The 27,363-nt window shown below is 43.7% G+C and overlaps 1 protein-coding gene across 7 annotated transcripts in view; it reads right to left on the bottom strand.

Annotated features, from left to right (window-relative positions):
- The window catches only part of LOC110520272 (semaphorin-5B), a 186,799-nt gene that overhangs the window by 112,242 nt on the left and 47,194 nt on the right, over positions 1–27,363 (bottom strand). For all 7 annotated transcript variants that reach the window (XM_090229997.1, XM_021597457.3, XM_090229998.1 and 4 more), the window contains one exon: positions 5,475–5,728. In XM_090229997.1, the coding sequence (XP_090086123.1) occupies positions 5,475–5,673 (199 nt within the window). In that variant the 5' untranslated portion in view covers positions 5,674–5,728. The remainder of the gene's footprint in view (positions 1–5,474; positions 5,729–27,363) is intronic.

The raw sequence follows: 27,363 nt of genomic DNA, 5'->3' as shown, positions 1-27,363 counted from the left end.
TGTACCTATGATGAAAATTACAGGCCTCTCATCTTTTTAAGTGGGAGAACTTGCACAATTGGTGGCTGACTAAATACTTTTTTGCCCCACTGTATCATTGAGTGAATGGACATTTTCAGCACATACTAAGTACTACTAACATGGTAGGACTGAGAAAGCATCCTTTTTGGCAGATTCAATGAACAGTGGTGTATCAGGAAAGCCACAGCATCTGTTGCATGAAATAACAATGATCCAAATGTCCCAGACAAACAATGCTAATAGACAGCATGGACCGTGCCCAACTCAGGTAAAAGGCCAAGTGGGTGTGTCACAGCCTGAAGTATTCAGATGCTTCCTGCCAGATGATCTTCCATTCTCCTCTCTCTCCCGTGTGTGAATGCTACTATGCCTCAGTGAAGCACATCCCTCCTCCAGAGTGAGCAGTGATAATGGAGGCCGGGGCCACTCCAGAGAGGGCTGGGGCGAGGCTGGGCTGGACACACATACACTACGCTGGGGTATGGATGGACACACTCAGAACCAGGGGGTAATCGGCATGTCAAGCAGCCAGCCAGGCAGAAATTTTAAAGGAGGTGTCTTTTCCGAAAACATCCAGGACAGCTAGAAATTTGGCAAAGGGGTCTGGTGAGGAGCATTACACCTGTTTCTTTGGAAAGGTGGGAGAGGGTGTGTGTTTGAGGACAAGAGTGAGGCTCACAGAGCAGGTACCACTATGACTCATTTTCTGCGACAAAGAGAGACAACGAGAGAGAAAGAGAGAGAGAGAGAGAATACCGCTCCCTTTAACTCAACTGAAGTGCCAATAAAGTCCAACTCTTTCCCTCCATCCATTATTTTCCTCCTTCCCCAGGCTCTGAGTGAGATAGCCAATCAGAAGTGACCATGAAGCCCCAGCAGCATCCCCACTAGCAGCCTGCTAACAACAGTCTGAGGAGAACTGAAGTGTTGGAGGACCATTCAACACAATGACTGATGGATCCATCACAGGACCAGTCAAATCACACACTGGGGGCTCAAACTTTCACACCTCCCTTTTCTATCCGTTATCACAGCACAGAGAATTTTTACCATCTCTCTCTTCCTCTTGCACTCTTTCACTCTCTCTCTTTCTCAAGATCTCAAGAGGCCCTTCGGACAGTGACACGGCTTAAACGACAGCGTCATTATCCAGACAAGAACAGATAGCGAGACAATCCTGCCGGAGAAGACTAAACAATCCACTGCCTATTACAGCAGCTTCGGGTTGAGAGATGAGGAGAGGAGGGGAAAGAGGAGTGAAGGAGAGGAAGGGAAAGAGGAGAGAAGAGGAGGTAGGCAGAGATGGAGGCGAGGGAGAAAAGAGGAGAGGAAAGAGACGAGAAGAAGATGGCTCTGCAACTTGTGTCACTGAGTTCACGAAGCAGGTGAACCGGCTTTAAGAGCGACAATTCTGAGAGGAAAATGTGCAATTTTCAACTAAAATGCCTCTTCTTCCTCTTCCCTATTCACACACAACCCCAGTGGAATCATCATGACAGCAGGCTGAAAATACAGACAACTCTGCCCCCCTCCCCCCACCTCCAAATCAATGGCCAAGTTGCTCTGAATTGTACAGCATTCTTGGTGGGGTTCACTGTTCAAGTCAACTGCTCTCTGGTATGGACCCATAGCAGTAGAATGCATCTAGGTGCCTGGCATTATCATGGTTACCTCCTTTTTATAGGTGCTATTTTCTCTGTGGGTGGTGGAATGGTCAGGATGGATGACAGGGTAAAGCTGTACTAGTGGGCTGATTCAATCCTTTCTGAGTTTGAGGATGGTGTACTGCGTGTTCAGACAAACTAGGTCTGTATCTGAAATGGCAAACTATTCCCTATTTAGTGCAATACTTTTGACCAGACACTAGGATGGTCAGGGCCTCAACAGGACAGCCTATTCCCAGATCTCTTTGCAGGTTGACAACGTGTGTTGGGATGAGTCTTGTCCTGGAGGCAGAACTGTGCTATTTCCACTAGTTGTGCCAGCTGTAAAGTCATAATTGGCTACATTGTAAAAATTCCTGAAAACAAACATTTGCTTTTTCATTTAAGGTTAGGGTTAGGAATTAGTGAAAACAGTTGGCTACGGTTATGGTTTTGTTTAAAATCAGAAATTATGACTTTGTGGCTGTGCCAGCTAGTGACCACTCTGCAGAGCTGCCTCCAGAACAAGATTAATGATGAAAGCAATAACCTACGATCTGTTTGTGCTGTATAGCCAACTCCTATGGTCGTGGAATGACAATGACAATAGAAGTTAGCAAGACAGCACAATCTGATCTGGGACCAGGCTATCACTGGGAGGCTCAGAGGAGAGATTAGGCTACTTGGCATCTCCAGGGTGGAGGAATGGAGGTTCAGTGCCTCAGATCTCTGGATGGAATGTGAGAGGAGATGATTCTGAGGTGATACTCTGGCACCACCTCTTACCGTGCTAGATTATCTCTCCTACTGGCCTCATTTGATGGATAGATGTGAGATGTGATACTGGCCACTGGGACAGAGGTGACAAAGAGGATGATAATGACAGAGAGCCTTTTACAGTTTCTCTCTCCAACACCTTGAGTATGATAATGATCACAATCGCGTTTGTCAACAACAACTGGGACAAACTTAGTGACCTGTCCAGTCCTTCAACAGCAATAGTGCACGGTGACTGTTACCTTTACTCTAAGTTATACAGTCAGGGGCCTCACTGCCAGTCAGGGGACTTTTTTCGGCATGAGATCCGTTTTGGTGTTTAAGCCTTTTCAAAGAAGAGGGGCCTCCACGGTATGGCGGTTAACACACTGCCACCAGAAACATTTTAAGAGGATGGGGAAGGGGCCCCTAAATGAGGATGGAACACCATGCTCCAGTGAAGTGCACCAGCTTCAGAGGCTAGAAAGGCCAAGAAGATGCCCCTGATCCTGATCCCTTCTCCCTGCTCAGACACACACACACACACACACATCACCCCAGCCAGATTAAAAGGGCACCCATCCCGTGTGCAACCCACCCCACCCCTCCACAAGGTGACTTGGCTCAGTGACCGCTCCACCACCCTGCGATAAAACGTTCATCAATCACTGGGACTAATCTCAGGTTTAGCCTGACACCTTCATTGTTCCGGCATTTCTATAGCTGCTCCCCCCACATAAAGGGTTATGCTGCCACCTATGCAAAGCAAATGGGCCGTCTGCTCTCCATCTGTGAGAGTCATCCTAAAGTGGGTGAAGTATGCCTTTGATGTGCAGTAGGCAGCACTGACATCAGTCTAAGGATTATCTGGTAGCTGTAAGCACACTAAAGGTAGGTAGGTATGAATGGAGCTGAGTGAAAGGATATTTTTGATCCAGGTAACTTACCATTAGAGATACTGAATAGGTCTTGAGAATGGCCTTGTGCTGAAACGGTGACATTGAATAGTCTTAACGATATCCCCTGCTCTTTTCTACTGATTCATTCAAATCTGAACCTGTAAATGGAAAATGGAATAATTTGAAAAAAAAATAGTCCTCCTTGGCTTCCAGCCCTCCACCTGGACCCCAGTCAACCTCATGATCACTTTAATAAACTGGCCCCTGAAAGAAGACCATTTCAGGTGATAATGCTGCACTGCAATAAAAAGCAGGCTATAGGGGCCCCAGGAAACGTTCATATGACCCATCGATTTTAGAGAGGTTTGGGCATATTTCCAATAATAAGTAAAACCTCTAGCTCTCACTTCACTATTTATTTCCGTCTTTCCACACACTGAACGGAATTTATTTGACCAATCTATCTATTCATGGCCCTTGGAAAGGTTAACAAAAACACCTTCTCCTGAAATAAACAGCCATTTGAGTGTTATCCTCCCTCCTTCACTCTGCATGTCTAGTTCTCACTATGGAGAACACCTTGTTTCTTAACCCGCTGCATAGATGAACAGAGAAGATAAAGGGGTATCCCTGTACACAATGTTCTCTCTGTCTCTGTTATGTGTGTATGTGCATTTGAGTGTGTGTAAACCAACCAACATGTGGAATTATTGAAGCTGGCAGCCAGAAAGATTGAAATGAAAAGTGTTTATCTCCTTGTCTACTGGTATGTTTGTCAAACGGTGCTGGCACCAACATAAAGCATCTCTGTTTCTCTCTGTATAGCAGGGTTCTCCAACAGGTGGATCACAAACTATCAGTAGCTCGCAGCCCACTTATGAGTAGCTCGCCAATCAATTCCCGAAAGTATGTGCATTTTTTCATGTATTCCATTGAAAACTGTCGTAAACATAAGGCGCCTGGCTACTATCCAATCAAAGCCACATTGACATTATCCCACCCCTGGCTACCTACTATTGGTTTAAACAGGCAATTAATTTCCAGCAATATTGCCGTCGTCTGTTGTCGATGCTAATGATAGCCGTCTTGTGGGTAGACAGAAATACTTTCCCCACTTAACCTTCGCAATTAAATGTTAACTGTTAAATACAAAATCGGCTTACCTGACAGAACTATATCATGATTATTTGGATCAATTGTGTTGCCATTGTTTTGCAAACTGTCATGACATGTGCTGCAGCAGTAGGCCTAACAGCAGAAACATCGCTAGATTGACACATTTCCTCTCTTGCTAAATGTGCAATTAAAGGGGAAGTACACCAACAATAATCTGAATTGCTTAGTTTTTTTTTCCAGGCCTCAAAAACGGTCTTCTGATGTGATTTAAGCATTGACATCGACTCTGAACATCCACATCCGTTGTGTCTTTATGAATCATTTTAATATTAAGAGTAAAAAACTGAAAAAAATCCCAAACCAGGAAAAAACAAACAGAATTTGGGAAAATAGAAAAGATAATTCTATGGGGCTGTCATGCCAAAATATTGTTTATTAACCACTATCTTACTAGGTACAGTATATTGACGTAAAACACATCTCTTGTACACCAAGGACCCGGTGAAGAGTTTCAGGGTAGAGGAGAAGAGAATAATGTGCCTATTTGAAAGCAATAAAAAAAAACGTCGCTCGCGATATGTTTAATCTTTTTTAAGTAGCTCTCCTGCCAGAAAAGGTTGGAGACCCCTGCTGTATAGCGTGATATGAGAGATGGCTATAGCGCTTGTCTGTACCAAGGGCTGCTCCTCCCTGTAACCTGTTAGGCTTGTAGTCTGTTCAGTCATTCTCTTCACTGATTTAATCATAATGAGTGTACAGTTTCACACGGATCCCTTTGGCAAAACATTCTTAGGTCAAACAATTTCATCCAAACTGGTTCAAGAAGAGCCTTCAGGTCATGAAACTATGCATTATAGAGGTGAAAGGATTGAGAGTGTTATAAATGGGGTATCTAAGACCAATGTTATGTCGAGTAATAAAATGGGTTTAAGTCTACTGTAAATAATCAAGTTTGCATACATTCGTTAGAGGAAGGGCCTCGTGAATGGCCCTGTCCAATCAGGAGGGTGTGTACAGTGTACAGTATATTAAGACTTACCTTGGAAGGTGACCACAGGGTGTTCTCTCTGGGTACACTCCGGCCGGGATAGGTACTGGGGGGCGGGCGTGGGGGCGGGTGGGGAAGGCAGCATGGGTTTCTGGGACAGTGCGATGGGGAGGGGCAGCAGAAGCAGGGGGAGGAGCAACAGGCCAGGCACAGACAGGGGGGCAGCGTTCCGTGGCAACGCTGCTGTCATGGTGATGGGGGCGGAGCCTTTCCTCTAACTGCCAAGGTGGGCCTCTGGGATACAACTGTGAGAAAAGAAGGGAAGAAAGAGAGATAGTTTGAAAAAGAAGATGTGTTGCAAAGAGTCTGTGGTTGCATGATAACACCTCTGGTTCCTGACACATAAGTACAATCCCGGAGACTGGTGTTTCTTCTGAAACTCGTCAGTCTACTCTTGTTCTGAGTAATCAAGGCTTTTCCATGTGATAAATTGCCAAGGAACTGAAGATCTCGTACAACGCTGTGTACTACTCCCTTCACAGAACAGCGCAAACTGGCTCTAACCAGAATAGAAAGAGGAGTGGGAGGCCCCGGTGCACAACTGAGCAAGAGGACAAGTACATTAGAGTGTCTAGTTTGTCCTCAACTGGCAGCTTCATTAAATAGTACCCACAAAACACCAGTCTCAATGTCAACTGTGACTCCGGTATGCTGGCCTTCTAGGCAGAGTTCCTCTGTCCAGTGTCTGTGTTCTTTTGCCCATCTAAATATTTTATTTTTATTGGCCAGTCTGAGATAAGGCTTTTTCTTTGAAACTCCAACTTTTCTTTGCAGCTTGTATTAGCTAACACAACGTGTCATTGGAACACAGGAGTGATGGTTGCTGATAATGGGCCTCTGTACGCCTATGTTGATATTCCTAAAAAATCTGCCGTTTCCAACTACAATAGTCATTTACAACATTAACAGTGTCTACACTTTCTGATCAATTTGACGTTATTTTAATGGACAAAAAATGTGCTTTTCTTTCAAAAACAAGGACATTTCTAAGTGACCCCAAACTTTTGAACGGTGGTGTATATGAATATGAAACAAGGTGAAAAACAAAGAGACAGGTGAGAGAGTGAGGAGAGAAAATTGCAAACAGAGACACCTAAACACTGAGGAGCCATGTCTGTGAAGTACCTAACCCCTGACCTCACCATAATCGTTCAAAATACGCAATTAAACCTCAGAAGTTAATTTAACGGCTGATTAAAATCAGAAAATTGAATGAAAGGGTAGTGGATTGTTCAATGGGGTGCAAGTTACCATGAGTTAATGTACCAGAACACTGTGAGCTTCAAATCTATGGCTCATAGAAATGAGCTTAACACAAGAAAAACACTCTCTTCAGCTATTCTCTAGAGAGATCCCTCTACTGAAAACAATGTTTTAAACTAATTGTTTTGAGTAGATAAAGCTGAAATATCTTAGTCATCATTTCATCCCAACACCTCTCACAGTACTTAAATTGCCTAGGTATTGCTGCAATCTCAGTTCACATGAGCTCTCATTCTTAAAATGTCATTTATTTAAGATAAAAGCATTCATGGTTTGACCATCTGGCCGAACGTTTTAACTTGAAGAGTGATAGTTGCGCCTTTTTGCCTTCATGTAAACTTTACATTTGGCTGCACTTCGCTGGCTCCAGGTCGGTTTAAGCACATAGTCTTTTCCTTCAGCCACACAGTAAAGAAACTAAAAAGTCGATTCAACGTACAATTGTAAGGTAACCCGCTACAATAGGATTGTGAATTTGCTGAACAACATTTTCAGACATAAACATTTTGTTGTGAGTTTGCTCAACAACATTATTGTACGTCGAATCAAGATATTTTTTTCTCAGTGCATATCAGTTCAACCACTCCAGAATAAACCGTGTTAAGCAGCCTTGAACAGTACCACACAATTCTCCACTTCCTCCTTCGTAGTAAATGTAATTTCCTGCAGACATAATATACAAGGGAATACAGCTTGGCTGAAACCTGTAGTCCATCATCACCCACCCTTGAGCCTTCTTACAATGTTACCATTGTGGCACGTAATACCAGTAAAGTAGGTTAATAACTTACTTCCTGCTCTCACATTCACAGGGTTAGGTCTCCTTGTAATAGTATTCCTTTAAATGGACCGATCAATAACACATTACTAGGTTGGTTGAGTTTAAAATCAACCTTATTGCCCACAATCCATTAACCCACTCCCTCTCACTACAGCTGGTAACTAATTAGGCAAATGCACATGAGCTGCTCGGGTGTTTGTCATTACAATACAGTAACAGTCAACACAACAGGCTCAGGGTAGATGCCAAGGAACACAGAAGTGCCACTAGACATACATCGAAAAGCCCTAAGCATACAGCATTCCGTGCGTTTTCACGGAAAACAGTTTCAAGAAGGGATGGGTTACTTGGTGCAATATTCCTCATGTCAACCCTAGCTAGAACATCATTTGCAGTGAAAAGTATGCAGTGAATCTGCGTGAAAGGAAAACACTACTGTTAGATACACTGCTATGTAAAGTATATTCAAACTTAAAGGTAGTCCCTACACTAAAATAGAACTGGTGTTAATTAAAATAGTGCTTGGCTGGTGTAGAGAGAGAAGACCAGGAGGGCCAGCAGCAGGTCTACCACCCATAGAGCAGTGCTGGTCTTGGCACAGACACAGTCAACTAGACCCATGGGTAAACGCTAACAGCAGGTGGAGGTGTGAGTGGGTAGACTAGGCTCCACTGGCACTTTGGGTGGACAGATGTGGTTTCATCAGTCTACATACACACATCATCAAATCACACACAAGTATGCACACATGTCTAACTCACAAAACTGGAGAATTAAAGCCTTGAACAGCTGGTCACAGTCCCCTCTGAGTCACAGCAAGCAGGCAGACCTGGCACCAAGCGTGTGTGTGCCTGGGTGAGTGTGTCCACCACTGCTCCTTTAGCAAGGACAATCAAAGAGGCCCACTACACTAAGAAAAAAAGGTTCCAGAAGGGTTCTTCGGCTGTCCCCATAGGGAGACAAACCCTTTTGGGTTCCATGTAGAACCCTCTGTGAAAAAACAATTATACCTGGAACCAAATAGGTTCTGCCTGGAACCAAACATTGTTCTTCAAAGGGTTATCTTATGGGGACAGCCCCAAAAAACTTTTAGGTTCTAGATAACATCTTTGGTCTAAGAGTGTAGGACAGACCCTCTCTGTTGTTCTCCTGCTTGAACACTACTTGCCAAGTTGAAACCAAGGCGGTCGATTCTCTGTGACACAGGTACTTCTGTCAGTTCTGTCAGCTGTCTATCCAACACTTTTACATCCCACTTGTGAATCCAACCCACAGCTACACTTGTCTTTGACACACACACACACACACACACACACACACACACACACACACACACACACACACACACACACACACACACACACACACACACACACACACACACAAACACAAACGCATAACAGACTGCCTGGCTGGGAGAAGGAGTCAGTCAGTAAATTATCCATGGACTGTGGACAGTGTGCTCATGGCTTAGAGGGGAAATTCCAGGGGTTTTGACTAATGAATGCCCAGACACGTCCCCTGTCAATAGCCCTCTGACAATCGAGCAGAGTGACTACTGTTGGAAGCAGGAGGTACAGTCCCTGAGATACACACATATGCACACACACACACATATGCACACACATATGCACACACACGCGCGCGCACACACACACACACACACACACACACACACACACACACACACACACACACACACACACACACACACACACACACACACACACACACACACACACAGGAGGTGGGAGGTTCAGTCATTGAGATAGCTCTGATTTCATATTGTCTCTCAGCTCACTCACTGACATTGGATGCCATCCTGTAGCTATGGTAACAGTGAATATATTGAACAAGGTCTGAAGTAGATGGGGCCAGGTAGAGTAGAGTGTTTGCACTGAGCCCACAGCGTGTGTCAAGACACATCAGAGAAAACGTTCTGAAGAGAGAAAGAGCAGCTCAGAGATTGATGATGTAATGTAGGCCATGAAAATACCCTCATAGGAAAAGCATCAAAAGTGAGGGAGGTACATCTTCTAGACCAAAATGCTAAATATGTTTTCCCTACCCACTAAGTGATACCCACATACTGCGTATCTAAAAGCAAGGTGAGAGAGAGTAAAGTCTGATTAATGCCATGAAATGTAAATAGTTGCGTAGCTTGGATGGTGCAATAGCAGGCAAAGGGCCCTGGAGACAGAATAATAGCCTATGAGTAGAGACACTTTATAGCTTGTCTTCTTTACCTTGTTCATATTCTCTTTCTCTGCTGTGTGGGGGTTGGGGTGGGGTGGGGTGCATCTTTGGGGTGCGGTGCACCCCCCCCCCCCAGTCTTTCAGACCTTTTAAACGCAACAGCCTCACTCAAAATGTTGCCTTTTCACTCAAACAAAAGCAACGGACAGGAAGGGAGAGGCGGAGCGGACGAATGAGCGGCCATAAAAACTCCTTCAAAACACTCTTGTCTTTTAATAATATCAGAGGGCTTTTATCCCATTCCACAAGGCCGCTGGGCCTGCAGGTGTGTCAGACAGTTTCTCTCTCCCTACCAGCCATAAAGGTTTAGGATGAATCACTGGCTCTCCTCTCCGGCTCCATTCTGCTTCGCCATACCGGAGACGGATGATTTAGGGCCCTGAGCGCCCATGCCTGCACCTTCCCTCATCCGGATGGTGATGGGTCTACTCTCTACCCTGTTGCCCAGGGGACTGCTTCTAATTACAACTCAATAGAAAGTCCTTCAACCAAATCTCATCTGAATCAATTAGGACACTGATTAAATTGCTTCCAGCCCATTGAGAAGACAATGTCTGTGTCCCAAATGGCACCCTATTTCCTATGCAGTGCACTACTTTTGACGAAAAATAGGGAATAGGGTGCCATTTGGGATGCATGCAATCACTGGTGCTGTTCATAAAAAACAAGGTAGGCTACCTACCCCATATCAGAGAAATAAAGTGTTTCACTGCGAATGAACGGATGTAGCTATTGATGTTTACGCTTCAAGAAAATAACAAGAAAAAAACTAATCGAAATTAAATTGGTAATTTCCTTTGGGAAAGACTCCATGGAGGACTGGTTCCACTCCAATGGGTTCTTTGATGCATTTGATCTTAAGCTATGCTGAGTGGATGTGATTGTTAAGCATCTTATATCAGGATGTACAGTATTATTGAGGCCCCATGAGCAGTAAGTGTATGAAACATGTGCTGTTCTCACTAAGCCTTCTGTTGCGCACACATGTACACACACACACACACACACACACAAAAACATACACGCACACACAACCACAAGCTCACACAAACACGCTAACCTCGACATTAGCTTTAGTACCAGTGGAATACCAACACCAGCTCATCAGATCAGAAGATGCTCCCAGGTATCTGATTTGTGGCAGAAGAAATACAGCACTTGTTTCTCAATTAAACCTACATCATATCACGTTTCTCAATTCAACCTACATCATATCACGTTTCTCAATTCAACCTACATCATATCACGTTTCTCAATTCAACCTACGTCATATCCACATTTCTCAATTCAACCTACATCATATCACGTTTCTCAATTAAACCTACATCATATCCACGTTTCTCAATTAAACCTACATAATATCACATTTCTCAATTCAACCTACATAATATCACGTTTCTCAATTAAACCTACATAATATCACGTTTCTCAATTCAACCTTCATAATATCCACGTTTCTCAATTCAACCTACATCATATCACGTTTCTCAATTAAACCTACATCATATCCACGTTTCTCAATTAAACCTACATAATATCACATTTCTCAATTCAACCTACATAATATCACGTTTCTCAATTAAACCTACATAATATCACGTTTCTCAATTCAACCTTCATAATATCACATTTCTCAATTCAACCTTCATAATATCACGTTTCTCAATTAAACCTTCATAATATCACGTTTCTCAATTAAACCTTCATAATATCACGTTTCTCAATTAAACCTTCATAATATCACGTTTCTCAATTAAACCTACATAATATCACGTTTCTCAATTAAACCTTCATAATATCACGTTTCTCAATTAAACCTTCATAATATCACGTTTCTCAATTAAACCTTCATAATATCACGTTTCTCAATTAAACCTTCATAATATCACGTTTCTCAATTAAACCTTCATAATATCACGTTTCTCAATTAAACCTTCATAATATCACGTTTCTCAATTAAACCTTCATAATATCACGTTTCTCAATTAAACCTTCATAATATCACGTTTCTCAATTAAACCTACATCATATCACGTTTCTCAATTAAACCTTCATAATATCACGTTTCTCAATTAAACCTTCATAATATCACGTTTCTCAATTAAACCTTCATAATATCACGTTTCTCAATTAAACCTACATCATATCACGTTTCTCAATTAAACCTTCATAATATCACGTTTCTCAATTAAACCTTCATAATATCACGTTTCTCAATTAAACCTTCATAATATCACGTTTCTCAATTTAACCTACACTACCGTTCAAAAGTTTGGGGTCACTTAGAAATGTCCTTATTTTTTAAAGAAAAGCTATTTTTTTGTCCATTAAAATAACATCAAATTGATCAGAAATACAGTGTAGACATTGTTAATGTTGTAAATGACTATTGTAACTGGAAATGACAGATGTTTTAGGAATATCGACATAGGCGTACAGAGGCCCATTATCAGCTACCATCACTCCTGTGTTCCAATGGCACATTGTGTTAGCTAATCCAAGTTTATCATTTTAAAATGATTGATTATCATTAGAACATTTTTAGCAATTATGTTAGCACAGCTGAAAACTGTTGTTCTAATTAAAGAAGCAATACAACTGGCCTTCTTTAGACTAATGAAATAGTACCCGCAAAACACCAGTCTCAACATCAACGGTGAAGAGGCGACTCTGGAATGCTGGCCTTCTTGGCAGAGTTCCTCTGTCCTACGTCTGTGTTCTTTAGCCCATCTTAATCTTTTCTTGTTATTGGCCAGTCTGAGATATGGCTTTTTCTTTGCAACTCTGCCTAGAAGGCAAGCATACCGGTGTCGCCTCTTCACTGTTGACGTTGAGACTGGTGTTTTGCGGGTGCTATTTAATGAAGCTGCCAGTTGAGGACCATTATCAGCAACCATCACTCCTGTGTTCCAATGACACATTGTGTTAGCTAATACAAGCTGCAAAGAAAAGTTGGAGTTTCAAAGAAAAAGCCTTATCTCAGACTGGCCAATAAAAATAAAATATTTAGATGGGCAAAAGAACACAGACACTGGACAGAGGAACTCTGCCTAGAAGGCCAGCATACCGGAGTCACAGTTGACATTGAGACTGGTGTTTTGTGGGTACTATTTAATGAAGCTGCCAGTTGAGGACTTGTGAGGCGTCTGTTTCTCAAACTAGACACTCTAATGTACTTGTCCTCTTGCTCAGTTGTGCACCGGGGCCTCCCACTCCTCTTTCTATTCTGGTTAGAGACAGTTTGCGCTGTTCTGTGAAGGGAGTAGTACACAGCTCTGTACAAGATCTTCAATTCCTTGGCAATTTCTCGCATCGAATAGCCTTCATTTCTCAGAACAAAAATAGACTGACGAGTTTCAGAAGAAAGGTTTTTGTTTCTGGCCATTTTGAGCCTGTAATCGAACCCAAAAATGCTCCAGACACTCAACTAGAAGGCCAGTTTTATTGCTTCTTTAATCAGAACAACAGTTTCAGCTGTGCTAACGTAATTGCAAAAGGGTTTTTAATGATCAATTAGCCTTTTAAAATGATAAACTTGGATTAGCTAACACGACGTGCCATTGGAACACAGGAGTGATGGTAGCTGAGAATGGGCCTATGTAGACATTCCATAAAAAAATCTGCCGTCTCCAGCTACAATAGTCATTTACAACATTAACAATGTCTACACTGTATTCCTGATCAATTTGATGTTATTTTATTTTCAAATAGTACCAAGGAAATGCATATCCTTGCTTCAGGGCCTGAGCTACAGGCAGTTAGATTTGGGTATGAAAATTGAATTGAAAAAAAGGGGCCAATGCATCTGCTTTTCTTTCATGTGCTTTTCTTTCAAAGGCAAGGACATTTCGGTAGTGTACTTAATTTCCACATTTCTCAAATAAATCTACATAATACCCACATTTCTCAATTAAAACCATTTGATTACCCACATAATCAAATGTTTTTTTTAGGAAATAAAATTAGATGCTGCACGCTTAATTTCCCACTTGTCATGTTTATTGTTCCCTTAGGGAAATAACTAAGGTAAGCAAACACACACAGCAAGAGCGCAAAGCATACCAACCTACTGTATAGCACCAAGAGAAATAGAAAGAAAAGTAAGAAAGTAAGAAGACATATCTACAGCCTACTAACTATTGCCACACTATAGCATCTGAAAACATTCACCAATTATAAGTTCAACTCACACTGTCTTTTACCACCTAAACTCATAAATAACTAGTAGTCATGAGGCACCACACTCCCCCTACACACACACGAACAAACATACTGCTACCATATTCTCATCCCTATTCAGCCTCCCCCTCTCTCCTCCCTCCTCCCCCTTTCTCCCCAAGGGGTTTGGTCCCGTCGGCAGTTACATTGACCATGTCTAATTCTACTCAATAGCTGAACCTCACCAATCTTTTTAATGCCTGCTCTGAGATGGCCTATAGGGGTCTGGGCAATGGGCGATGGGAGGGGGACAATGAGGCCCGTTAAGAGCCAAAGAGGAGGGGAGCGGGGGGGGGGGGGGGGTAATATGTAGGCTACACACTTGGGGAAGACCATAGGAATGTGGGACAAGATGAGGAAGGGCTGATAGAAAATGACCTTTTTGGTAAAAGGGTGATGGGAGGGTAGTAGAAATCTCTTATTGAGTCGCCGTGCTCACGCTTGAGTAGGTCCGTTAAAAGAGAAGAAATGGCTTTCCCAAGGAATGTGCTTGAATGACATCTGACCTCGGAGTCTCGGACACAGAAAATAGCATTGGGACTGAACATAGGAATAAACATTATATTTTTAATTATATGGGAGTGACGGCATTGACAGGACGTGACGGGCTTGAATCAAATAATATGGAATGTCATTTATTTGACTGTGATCTATCCAGGCATAAAGCCCCAGACAACAAAATAATATGATTGTGTGTCTGTCTGCACTTTTCATTCTCCAGAGTGGAAACAGTCCACAGAGTACAAAGTGCATATCTTCGTCTTTGTGTAGTGCTACAGAATGTGTGTCTGTGGGCTGTGTCTTTTTGGGAAGTGAGTACTCATACACAGCAGCCAGTAGAATCTCAGGGAGGGCAATCATCACTTGCGGTCTGTCTACATCAGTGAAAGCACCCAGTGGCCTTGCTGCCAATCTGAAAATCCAAGTGTTGAAGAGCCTATTACACTCTTACAGTTTCCCCAGACTGGTGTGGTTACGTATTCTAGCACTGCTTCAGAGTCTGTCTGCATCCCAAATGAAACCCTATTTCTTATAGTGCACTAATTTTGACCAGGGACCTCTGCCTATGGGCCCTGGTCAAAAAGTAGTGCACTATATAGGGAATATGGTGCCATTTGGGACACAGCCTTTGAGTGAGAACAACTTGCATTGCACCACTCAGACTCCAACACAGACTCCAGAAGAAAAGTCCTGATTGTAATCGCAGATTGCACCCCTTAACGTTGCCTGATTTATATTGTATCAAAACAACTTTTTACAGCACATCCAGGGTTTTATTATGGTGCGTGAAGCACAGTTCAAAGAGTCAAAATAGGCTCCAACAATGAAGAAATTCAATTTTGATTAGGATACAAAGGCTTGAGGCGAGAGGGCCACTCATTGACCTGTTCTTAACGTCCAATAACACTGCCCCCTAATCACACTGCCCTCCAATCACACTGCCCTCCAATCACACTGTCCTCCAATCACACTGCCTTCTAATCACACTGCCCTCCAATAACACTGCCCTCCATTCACACTGCCCTCCAATCACACTGTCCTCCAATCACACTGCCTTCTAATCACACTGCCCTCCAATAAAACTGTCCTCCAATCACACTGCCTTCTAATCACACTGCCCTCCAATCACACTGTCCTCCAATCACACTGTCCTCCAATCACACTGCCCCCCAATCACACTGCCCCCCAATCACACTGTCCTCCAATCACACTGCCTTCTAATCACACTGTCTTCCAATCACACTGCCCCCCAATCACACTGTCCTCCAATCACACTGCCTTCTAAACACACTGCCCTCCAATAACACTGCCCTCCAATCACACTGCCCTCCAATCACACTGCCCTCCAATCACACTGTCCTCCAATCACACTGCCTTCTAATCACACTGCCCTCCAATAACACTGCCCTCCAATCACACTGCCCTCCAATCACACTGCCCTCCAATCACACTGCCCTCCAATCACACTGTCCTCCAATCACACTGCCCTCCAATCACACTGCCCTCCAATCACACTGCCCTCCAACCACACTGTCCTCCAATCACACTGCGCTCCAATCACACTGCGCTCCAATCACACTGCCCTCCAATCACACTGCGCTGTGAGCAGCTAAATGGATTTGATATGGCATGTCATGTAGTGATAATTTGAGAACCGTTTGTATCATCAGACTCCAGATAGTAATGCTGTGCCTAGTCTAGAGTGATGTATGGTTGGTCAGAAGGAGGGAAAGGGTATCTGGGAGGGAAAGGGGAGGGAAAGGGTATCTTCCAATCTTTGGGCCTGTCAGTGTGCCCCACACACAAGCAGAGACGCATACACCCAGACACATACACCCAGACACACAACCACAGAGCTCTCCACCCCAGTCTGATCTGTAATAACACACAGTGTCTGTCCTTCAAAATATATATTATTGACATTAGTTGGCAGACAGTCTCACAGTCTCATATTCCCTACATAGTGCATTACTTTTGACCAGGGCCACATCAAGTGCATATCTCAAGTTTACCTGATACCTCTTCATTGTGCACAGTCACTGAGAGAATTTTAACCCTGGGGCTTGTTTTGATTTGTTTGGGAGGTTTTGCAGGTAGTGTTTTAAACAAACAGTTAAAACCTTCAAAATGAAATAGTTAAACAAGAAGTTATGCTGTACAGGAGATACTGCTGCTAGATACTCTAATTTAAAAAAAAAATTAAATACCTTGTTGGAACTTGGAATTGGAAAAGACCCGCTCCTTAACTCAACAACTTGCCTTGAATCACTGAGTCCACTGAGAACCACTGAGTCCACTGAGAATCACTGAGCCAATCCTTTGATGTGTTCCATATTAACCTCTCACAGTATGAGTCAACATACCGTTTCCAAATCTCTAAGCTCCAATGCAAAGCCTGTAGTATAGAGCATTGTCTTGCATTTGACTTGTCCCCATCGCGTTTGATTACTTCCAAAATTCACCCCATTCTGAGAAAACATTTGAAAATAGGCTGTGCTACTCTACTTCTATAAAAAAATATGAATGGTATCAAAATAAATTGTGTCATCAATTATTCTGAATAGGCTTCCATCTAGGTCTCTCTCAGTGGTCAGTTTCTTCCCTAGGAAACACAAAGAGTACAAGTAACCAGGGGTGACGACCTCTGATTGTCCATCCCACAAAACTCAGGTTGTTAACAGGGTTGGAGAGGTCAACACCTTTCTCTCTTTTGTTCGATTGCTTGCTAGATCGCTTTCTCTCTCTCTCTCTCTCTCTCTCTCTCTCGATTATTTTAGACTCAATGTTCTTTCTGAAAGATAGGTGTGTGTGTGATTCTGTGTCAGTATGAGTCAGTGTATAATTGTGTGTGTGTCTGCAAGTGTGTGTGTGTGCGCATTGGATGAAGGTTTTCCTTGCAGTCGTAACTCACTGCCATCCTGTCCACAAACCTCGGTAGAATTTAGAGCGTGAGTGCTGAGACAGGCCCGGGACGAGAACTCATAAAGAACCTCTGTGAGGGCCGAGTCAGCTCTCTCTCTCTCTCTTGCTCTCTCTCTCTCTCGCAGGGATGGACCAATGAAGGACAAATGTTGAAATGTCACCATCCTTACCATAATGGGAGACAGATGTGCCAGGGTTGTATGCCACAGCTGAAAAGAACTGATAACAGGAGCATGTGATGTCAACAGGATGGCTGCGATACTCATACAAACAGATGTGGGTTGGGGTTACTTTGAATCGGCTTACAGCCTTGGAATTGGTCGATTTCAAAAAAGTCATAGCCTATCAGACAGGCTGTCTTGCTCACGTACACATGACCAACCTCCAGAGCCTCTCCTTGGAGCCATGCAATCCACCATACACCACCATTTCAGCAGATTGCAGTGAATTATCACACCGTTTTACTGGGCTGCATGGCATTCTATGGGAGTGAAGCGGGAATTATGAGCCAATGATGCAGAGACGGCTCAGCCTAATTAGCTGCTATCTCAAGGACAACAGAAGGAGTGCTGTTCTCATTAACTGGAGCGGACACAAAACAAAACAAAACACATACACACACAAGGGCCGCCAGACACTTTAAATGATGAGCAAATTGATTACAACAGACTTCAAAAGGACAGCTGCATAGATCAAAAGAGAACTCTTGATATGATTAACAAGACTCTGCACACTCCTGAATAGACTCATGAATGCACAGAGAAACAGCTGGATGGATGCACACATACACACACACACGCAGGAACGCACATGCACAGACACACACACACATAATTTCCTTACAGCGAGGCTAATAATCGGAGGTATTGATGGCAATACAGTGTGTGTCTGTGAACAGAGACCCGATGGACCAGGGGTCCAGGAGGCTGTGGACTGTGACCCGATAGACCAGGGGTCCAGGAGGCTGTGGACAGGGACCCGATAGACCAGGGGTCCAGGAGGCTGTGGACAGGGACCCGATAGACCAGGGGTCCAGGAGGCTGTGGTTGTTATTAATGGTACTGAGCCTCAGTCCTGATCCCATCAGCAGAAGGCGGCCTGGAGGGCAGACAGGGGGGCAATGGAAACACCCCCCATCAGAGAACCTGTCTTGTCCACTAGTACACACACACACACACACACGCACACGCACACGCACACACACACACACACACACACACACACACACACACACACACACACACACACACACACACACGCATGCAGACACACACACAGAGACAGACAGGCAGACAGGGGGGCAATGAAAAGACCCTCTGTCAAGATCATGAGTGACCTGCCTGGGAGAGGCCTGGCTGAATTCAATCAAGTCTTAGCTACTTGGAGACACACACACGGAACAGACACACACACAAACACACACACTGAATCTCTTTAAGCCTGCAGAGGCTAAGCTTGTACGGGAGTGCAGTTCAGAGTAAGAGGAAAAGCCTTCCATGGGGACCTCAGCATTCAGTCCCTTTTGTAATAGTTTTTCAACTTAGAACAACTGATTGAACTTCTGAGTTACCCAGGAAAGCACTATAAAATGAAGCGAAGCTACGCATTTCGCCATCACCCCATTCAGAGAATCAAATGTAGCTTCAAGGACACGATGGATCCTGTACTGTATAGTAGAGAAGTAGGCAGTACCGTAGTTGCATGAGAAAAATAGATGCCTCCACTCCAGACACTGAAGGTCAACATGGCATGTCATCGTCAACAGTTTAAACAGTCAGATTAGGGGTGCATCCCAAATGGCACCATATTCCCTTTATAGTGCACTACTTTTGAAAAGGGCCCATAGCAGACAAATATTTAATGCCAATGTAATCTCACGTGCATATGTTTTATTTCCATCTCCCCTCTTTTCCAGAGCATTCCTCCTAACGCCTCATTATCAATTCAATTATGAATGGTCTCTAAGCATGGATCTCATTATAGAGAGGGTCCACTGGAGTGCACACACACACACACACACACACACACACACAGGTCCAGTGGAGCAGAACAAACAACATGCTTAATAGACACCAAGCACATACGGGCTGAGGAGTATGATATGATTGGAAGACAGATAATTGATACTGTACAATGAATTGATTGCACATCACGAACTGAGTCCTTATATCTTGATTGTCCATTGAGGCATGAGGGTGTCCTAAAATGTCAACTACACAGTGGTCTGGTTTGAATCTTCTCAAAACATATATACAGTATATATGCTTCCCCACCCATACACAATGGAACCATTTGTGAGGCCGACTGCATGATGAGACCGACTGGTATCGTTACTGAGTGAAAGGAGATACTGTTGTATCTCTAAGGGGAGGATGACACTGGTAGGACTGAATAATGAATAACTCTGAGGTCATGTAATGGTCTCATTGACACAGGCTCTAAGACATTCAGGCCTGTCTTTTTTGATTCTGTCCTGATCATCAATCGTGCCACTTGGCACTGCAAGACAATGGCAAACACACACATATTCATCCAAAAAGTTCATTAGTGTAGTAAAATACACAGCACTTTTTCAACTGGAGGCGAGGTCAGGTCACCAGAGATTTCCAACCCTATTTCACCCTCTCTATTTAAAAGAAAAACAGGGTGCTGGTGTTAAAATGCGCATGCGCACACACACGCAAACACACACACACGCAAACACACACACACGCAAACACACACACACACGCAAACACACACGCAAACACACACACACACGCAAACACACACACAGCCGAATTACTATTACATCAGAATTCAATATAAAACCTAGAGCATTCAAATTAAGTTCAGTTGATGTGGTGCTAACTTGTCCGTCTTCTCATTGTCTGTAGAAGCACTAACAGGACCGCATTCTCATGCCACTGAATCAGCCTGGCACATACACACAGACAGACAGACTGACAGGTTCTGATGTCTGTGCATATATGTGCTCTAGCTTTGGCTTCCTGAAACCAAAGATAGACACACAAACACAACCTCATATTCACACACACACACACGTCTGGTCCCTGTGCTGCGGCTGCTTGAAACCACAGGAGACATGGGCAGGCAGCCAGGTAGGAGGAGGTGGGAGGAAGCATTTCAATAAAGTGCCGCAATTTGGCTTCTCACTTTGTCAGAACACATTGATCACAGCAGAACAAACGGCAGGCTGATTTAGACCCTGGTGGCAGAGGATGGATGGATGGAGATGGAGGGAGGGATGGATGGAGGGATAGAGAGAGAGATGCCGTACCACCCTCTTCCCACTCTACATCCCCTTTATTGGATTTTGGCTGAAGGCATTAATCACTCAGAGCTATTGTGCTGCCCAGGGATCAAACACGCCACACCCCGAGGGAATGAACACAAAACTTATAATAAAATAAAACTGTCCCCCCTCCCAACGGCTCCAAGGGGCCTGTCTGGAAAGCTTTTGTCTTCCAAAATGAACGTTTTAGAAAACCCATACATGTTGTTGGTGACGGTCGCATAACCATCCATGAAACAATAGCAGTCAAAGTTCCCAGTTCTACTGAGATAACGGGACGTTCTAAAGGATGAAGAAAGTTAATGACTTTGAGAAGTAGTCTGTCTAGTCAGTCTCCACCAGGAGAGCCCAGGACAGGACGGTAGTATCTCTCTGTCTAGTCAGTCTCCACCAGGAGAGCCCAGGACAGGACGGTAGTATCTCTCTGTCTAGTCAGTCTCCACCAGGAGAGCCCAGGACAGGACGGTAGTATCTCTCTGTCTAGTCAGTCTCCACCAGGAGAGCCCAGGACAGGACGGTAGTATCTCTGTCTAGTCAGTCTCCACCAGGAGAGCCCAGGACAGGACGGTAGTATCTCTGTCTAGTCAGTCTCCACCAGGAGAGCCCAGGACAGGATGGTAGTATCTCTATCTAGTCAGTCTCCACCAGGAGAGCCCAGGACAGGACGGTAGTATCTCTGTCTAGTCAGTCTCCACCAGGAGAGCCCAGGACAGGACGGTAGTATCTCTGTCTAGTCAGTCTCCACCAGGAGAGCCCAGGACAGGACGGTAGTATCTCTGTCTAGTCAGTCTCCATCAGGGGAGCCCAGGATGGGAAACTAGTCTGGGAAAGATGTACGCCTCTGAACAAGTTTCCCCAGACTCTAAAACCACCTTGAAACAGGACGCCTGCAACAGGTCTGTATGCCAGTGTTAGCCTGGGACATCAATTAATTGGTTTACCTTCACATGAATTGGTCTGTCTCTAATGTCTTGATTAGGCCTTGGTTATCTGTAGGAGCTACTTTGTTTTAGAGTCCAATTGGAAGCTCAGTGACTGCACACACACACACACACACACACACACACACACACACACACACACCCCATTCCAGGGGGATCTTTAGACTGTAGCTGCACCTGCCACTCAAGGTCCTATTCCTCAATCCCCCTTCACCTCCTCTTCCCACTTTCCTTAGATGCTCTGGAGTGTCAGAGGGATGGATCGAGCCCCTTGAGGACATCCCCCTTCTCTTCCTCTCTTTCTCACTGTCCATTTATCTCTCTCTGAGTACCATCGCTTCCTTTCATTCCCCTCTTTTAGATCCCCACTCCCTCTCTTCTGAGTGTTCTGAGGGGAAAGCTGTTGTCACACACACACACACACACACACACAGGCCACTTCTGATCAGGATTACTACCAGATTACAGCAGAACAATGCAATGTGTGCTGAGGAAAGGGAGAGTCAAAACCAAACATATTTTATATCACACTGTATTCAAAGGGCTTTGAGAACATTTCCTGTTTAATTTTCAGATGTTACAGTTTTTTCCAACTGCTTGCACACGTTTTTTAAAACTGTCTTTGTTTTTCAAAACTCTACACACAATTCCCAAAACTGCACACACAAAATGCAAAATGCCTCACATCTCCTTCAAAATGTAACACTGCATCCAAAATGACATAAACACATGTCAGAATGAAGCATTTATATCAAATGGCAAACACTGCTTTCATAATAGTACATTTTTGGATATACCATGTAAACACTGTTGTTCTAAATCTAAAGCTCTTTGGTCTTTCATAGGCTTATATCTACATTTCAATACAATGTTCTACAGTGAAAGTAATCTGCTGAGCGGGGTAACAAGTACACTGTAAACACCAATGCAATGTTCTACAGTGAAAGTAATCTGCTGAGAGGTGTAACAAGTACACTGTAAACACCAATGCAATGCAGAAACAGAACATATTTATTAGGCCAAACATTACAGTTGTATACAGTAGCATGCAACAAAACCAGAAACATATGTAAACCAAAAGTATGTTCTTTAGAATGCAGTAAAGAACACAATTGTGTGTGTGGGGTCCCGGGGGGGCAGTCCAGGAATTGGGGGGGGGGGGGGGGGGGGCAGTCACTAGTGCTAAGCTTTGTCTCTTCTCCGGCCTGGGTCTGGCCACAATACTTCATCCACATCACAAGATACGTTTTCTCTTGCCAAACATCGAGGGAAGTATCTCCTAGCATGGCGTATCCAACCTTGGACAGAGGCAACCTCTATGTCCCCACATGCGTCCTCCATTGCCTGGAGAAGCGGCATGCGGGCATAGGGTTGGCGATCATACACTTTCCAGCGCCAGGCTGAGAAGAATTCCTCTATGGGATTTAGAAAAGGTGAATATGGGGGTAGGTACAAAACTACAAATTGTGGATGGGTGGCAAACCAGTTTTGGACCAGAACAGCCCGGTGAAAACGAACATTGTCCCATAAAATCACAAATCTAGCAGGCTCCTGAGCATATGGCCGGTGTTGTACGGACCCAGTGTGGCATTGTGATGGAGGACCCCGTTTTGAGTGATGGCAGCACATATAGTTAGTTATATTACCCCCACGCTGTCCAGGGACATTGGTAATTGCCCTCTGTCCTATTACATTTCTTCCGCGGCGTCTGGTTTTGGTGAGGTTGAAGCCAACCTCATCCACATAAATTCATGGCGAATTACATGGGCATCCAGCTCCAATACTCTCTGTAACAGACAAAAGGCTATACAGATGAGTAAATATGGTATGTCTGAAGTACTGGAAGTAGTGTTGCATACATACCTCTACAAAGTCATGTCGCATATTCTTGACTCTGTCAGAGTTTCTCTCAAATGGCACCTTGTAAAGTTGTTTCATCGTCACTCGGTGTCGTTGGAGGATGCGTTGTATGGTCGACAGGCTTACAGCATTGATGTTGTTAAATATGGTCTCATTATTCAAGATATGCTCTCTTATCTCTCAAATCCTAATTGCATTGTTGGCCAAAACCATATTTATAATTGCAGTCTCTTGTACATCTGTAAACAAGCGTCCTCGTCCACCATGATGTCTTTGCCTTTCCACTCTGTACAGAATTCAAATACAGTATGTGTTCAGCATAGGAACTGTAAACAATGTATAAAAAAATGTAGTACAGCATGATAACCAACCTCATTCATTCAATGCCGTGCAGTAAATGGATGGCTTAGAGTTACAAATGTTTATGCAATACTATGCAGTCATACGTATTTTACAGTACATCACTGTAATGCTAGAATAGTCATTAGATATTTGCATACCTGTTCTCATTTCTGAAGGTTAGAATTATGGACGCCACTGTAAATCGACTCAAGTTGGGCTCTCTCCAGCCTCTCTCATGGTCATACCATAGTTGATCACATGATCAACAAGTGTTGCCCTAATCTCATCAGAGATGGCTCTCCTTCCTTCTCTTCTTTGCCCTCGTCCTCTTCTTCCTCTTCCTCTCCCTCCTACTCCTCTTGCTCTCTGTCCATTGTTGGCATCCATTGTTCAAAACAGGTCATCTGACCTTTGACCTATTTATAGGCCTATACTACAGTAAAGCAGTGATTGGTTAGTGATAAGTTAAGCTATTAGTGTTTGCACATGTGAGGAGTGTGTGAGACCTGGTAAATAAGTGTAGCATTTTGATTGGTTGTGTTTGGAAAGGAAAGCAAGATTTTTGTGTTTTAGGTAGAGAATTGTGTAGTGTTTTGAAAAAAGTGTTTTATGCAATTGACAACTGATTCAAAGGCTGAGAAATAGCTTATGGATTTGGATATTTGGTGTGTAGTTTTGCACTTTGAGTGAGAGGTTTCAAAAATCGTGTGACATGAAAAGATTTTGTGTGTAAGCAGTTGGAAAAAACTGTAAAATGTCTTTGAATTTGCAGACCAACTTTGAACTGTGGTATTCAAACAGCCTAATTCAGACGCCTCTTGCAGAACTGTGCCAGCTGAGAGATTGACTGACAGAACAATGGGTAGTTAGTCACACCAGTATATACAGTGCATTTGGAAAGTATTCAGACCCCTTGACTTTTTCACATTTTGTTACGTTACAGCCTTATTCTAAAATGGATTAAACTGATTTTTTCCTCATCAATCTACACACAATACCCCATAATGACAAAGCAAAAACATCCCCACAGCATGATGCTGCCACTACAATGTTTCACCGTAGGGATGGTGCAAGGTTTCCGCCAAAGAGGTCAATCTTGGTGTCATCAGACCAGAGAATCTTGTTTCTCATGGTCTGAGAGTCCTTTAGGTACCTTTTGGCAAACGTCAAGCAGGCTGTTATGAGCCTTTTACTGAAGTGGATTCCGTCTGGCCACTCTACAATAAAGGTCTGATTGTTGGAGTGCTGCAGAGATGGTTGTCCTTCTGGAAGGTTCTCCCATCTCCACAGAGGAACTCTGTAGCTCTGCCAGAGTGACCATCAGGTTCTTGGTCACCTCCCTGACCAAGGCCCTTCTCCCCCAATTGCTCAGTTTGGCTGGTCGGCCATCTCTAGGAAGAGTCTTGGTGGTTCCAAACATCTTCCATTTAAGTATAATGGAGGCCACTGTGTTCTTGGGGACCTTCAATGCTGCAGAAATATTTTGGTACCCTTCCCCAGATCTGTGCCTTGACACAATCCTGTCTCGGAGATCTACGGACAATTCCTTCAACCTCATGGCTTGGTTTCTGAACTGACATGCACTGTCAACTGTGGGACCTTGTATAGACAGGTGTGTGCTTTCCAAATCATGTCCAATCAATTGAATTTACCACAGGTGGATTTCAATCAAGTTGTAGAAACATCAAGGATGGCAACAGGGCCTCCCGGGTGGCGCAGTGGTCTAAGGCACTGCTGCTGTGCCACCAGAGATTCTGGGTTCGAGTCCAGGCTCTGTGACAGCCGGCCGCGACCGGGAGGCCCATGGGGCGGCGCACAATTGGCCCAGTGTCGTCTGGGCTAGGGAGGGCTTGGCCGGCAGGGATATCCTTGTCTCATGGTGCACTAGCGACTCCTGTGGCAGACCGGGTGCAGTGCATGCTGACCAGGTCACAGGTGTTTCCTCCGACACATTGGTGCAGCTGGCTTCCGGGTTGGATGGGCATTGTGTCAAGAAGCAGTGCGGCTGGGTTGTGTTTCGGGGGACGCATGGCTCTCAACCTTCGCCTCTCCTGAGTCCGTACGGGAGTTGCAGCGATGAGACTCCAACTACCAATTTGGGTAAAAGAAAAAGGATGAAAACAGGATGCACCTGAGCTCAATTTGTAGTCTCATAGCAAAGGGTCTGAATACTTATGTAAATAAGGTATCTGTTTTTTTTACTTTTAATACATTTGCAAAAATGTCTAAAACCTGTTTTCCTGTTGTCATTATGGGGTGTATGTCACGCCCTGGCCTTAGTATTCTGTGTTTTCTTTATTATTGTGGTTAGGCCAGGGTGTGACATGGTTTTGTAGATTGATGGGGTTGTGTTCAGTGTAGTATTCTAGGTAAGTCTATGGTTGCCTAGAGTGGTTCTCAATCAGAGGCAGGTGTTTATCATTGTCTCTGATTGGGAACCATATTTAGGCAGCCATATTCTTTGGGTATTTCGTGGGTGATTGTTTCTTGTCTCTGTGTTTTGCACCAGTTAGGACTGTTTCGGTTGTTCCACGGTTTCTTGTTTTATATATGTATATTGTTCACGTTATCATCTTTATTAAAGATGTTAAACCATAACCACGCTGCATTTTGGTCCTCTCCTTCCCAGGAAGAAAACCGTTACAGTGTATTGATGAGGGTTTTTTTTAAATCAATTTTAAAATAAGGTTGTAACAAAATGTGGAAAAAGTCAAGGGGTCTGAATACTTTCCGAATGCACTGTACTTACCATATACCTCCCCGGAATAGCTTTTTAAAGACATGCTTGCTTTTTAAACATGTATACTTTCCTGTAATGAACTTATAATTACATATATGGATTTTTTTTATTTTTATCTCAACCAATAATTTCAGTGCCTTCAGAAAGTATTCATATCGCTTGACTTATTCCACATTTTGATGTTGCAGCGTGAATTCAAAATGGATAAAACCATTTAAATAATCTCACCTATCTACACAAAGTACCCCATAATGACAAAGTGAAAACATGTTTTTAGAAATGTTAGCAAATTTATTGAACATGAAACACAGAAATATCTAATTTACATAAGTATTCAAGTACCTGAGTCAATACGTGTTAGAATCACCTTTGGCAGCAATTACAGCCGTGTGTTTTTCTAAGTAAGTCTTTAAGAGCGTTTTCCTCAGGCCACTTCTATCTGATCTCGTGATCTTGGTTCCCTCAGCTTTCCACTCATAAAGTGGTGGCAGGCTATGAGGTTTGTGGCATCCCGCTCTGTGACACACACACACAGTCCTGTGATAGGTAGCTAGCTGACATGCTCTGCGCTGTGGTTTGAGGTTAACCACAGACCACTAACACCTGAATACAGCAGCCAATATCACCTTTCTACCAGGGCTGTCAGAGCCTCTGTTCATGTCGGAGAGAGGGGGGAGGAAGGAGGGATGTGGAGCTGAAATGAAACACCAGGGCATCATCGTAGACTATAGCCTGAAACAGTGCAATCTGAATCTGAATCT

The sequence above is a fragment of the Oncorhynchus mykiss genome, chromosome 3 (genome assembly GCF_057628025.1).
Source record: "Oncorhynchus mykiss isolate SJ-2025 chromosome 3, ASM5762802v1, whole genome shotgun sequence".
Taxonomy (NCBI): Eukaryota; Metazoa; Chordata; class Actinopteri; order Salmoniformes; family Salmonidae; genus Oncorhynchus; species Oncorhynchus mykiss.
Note: the sequence above shows the minus strand (reverse complement) of the source record. Positions and strands in the feature narration are given on the sequence as shown.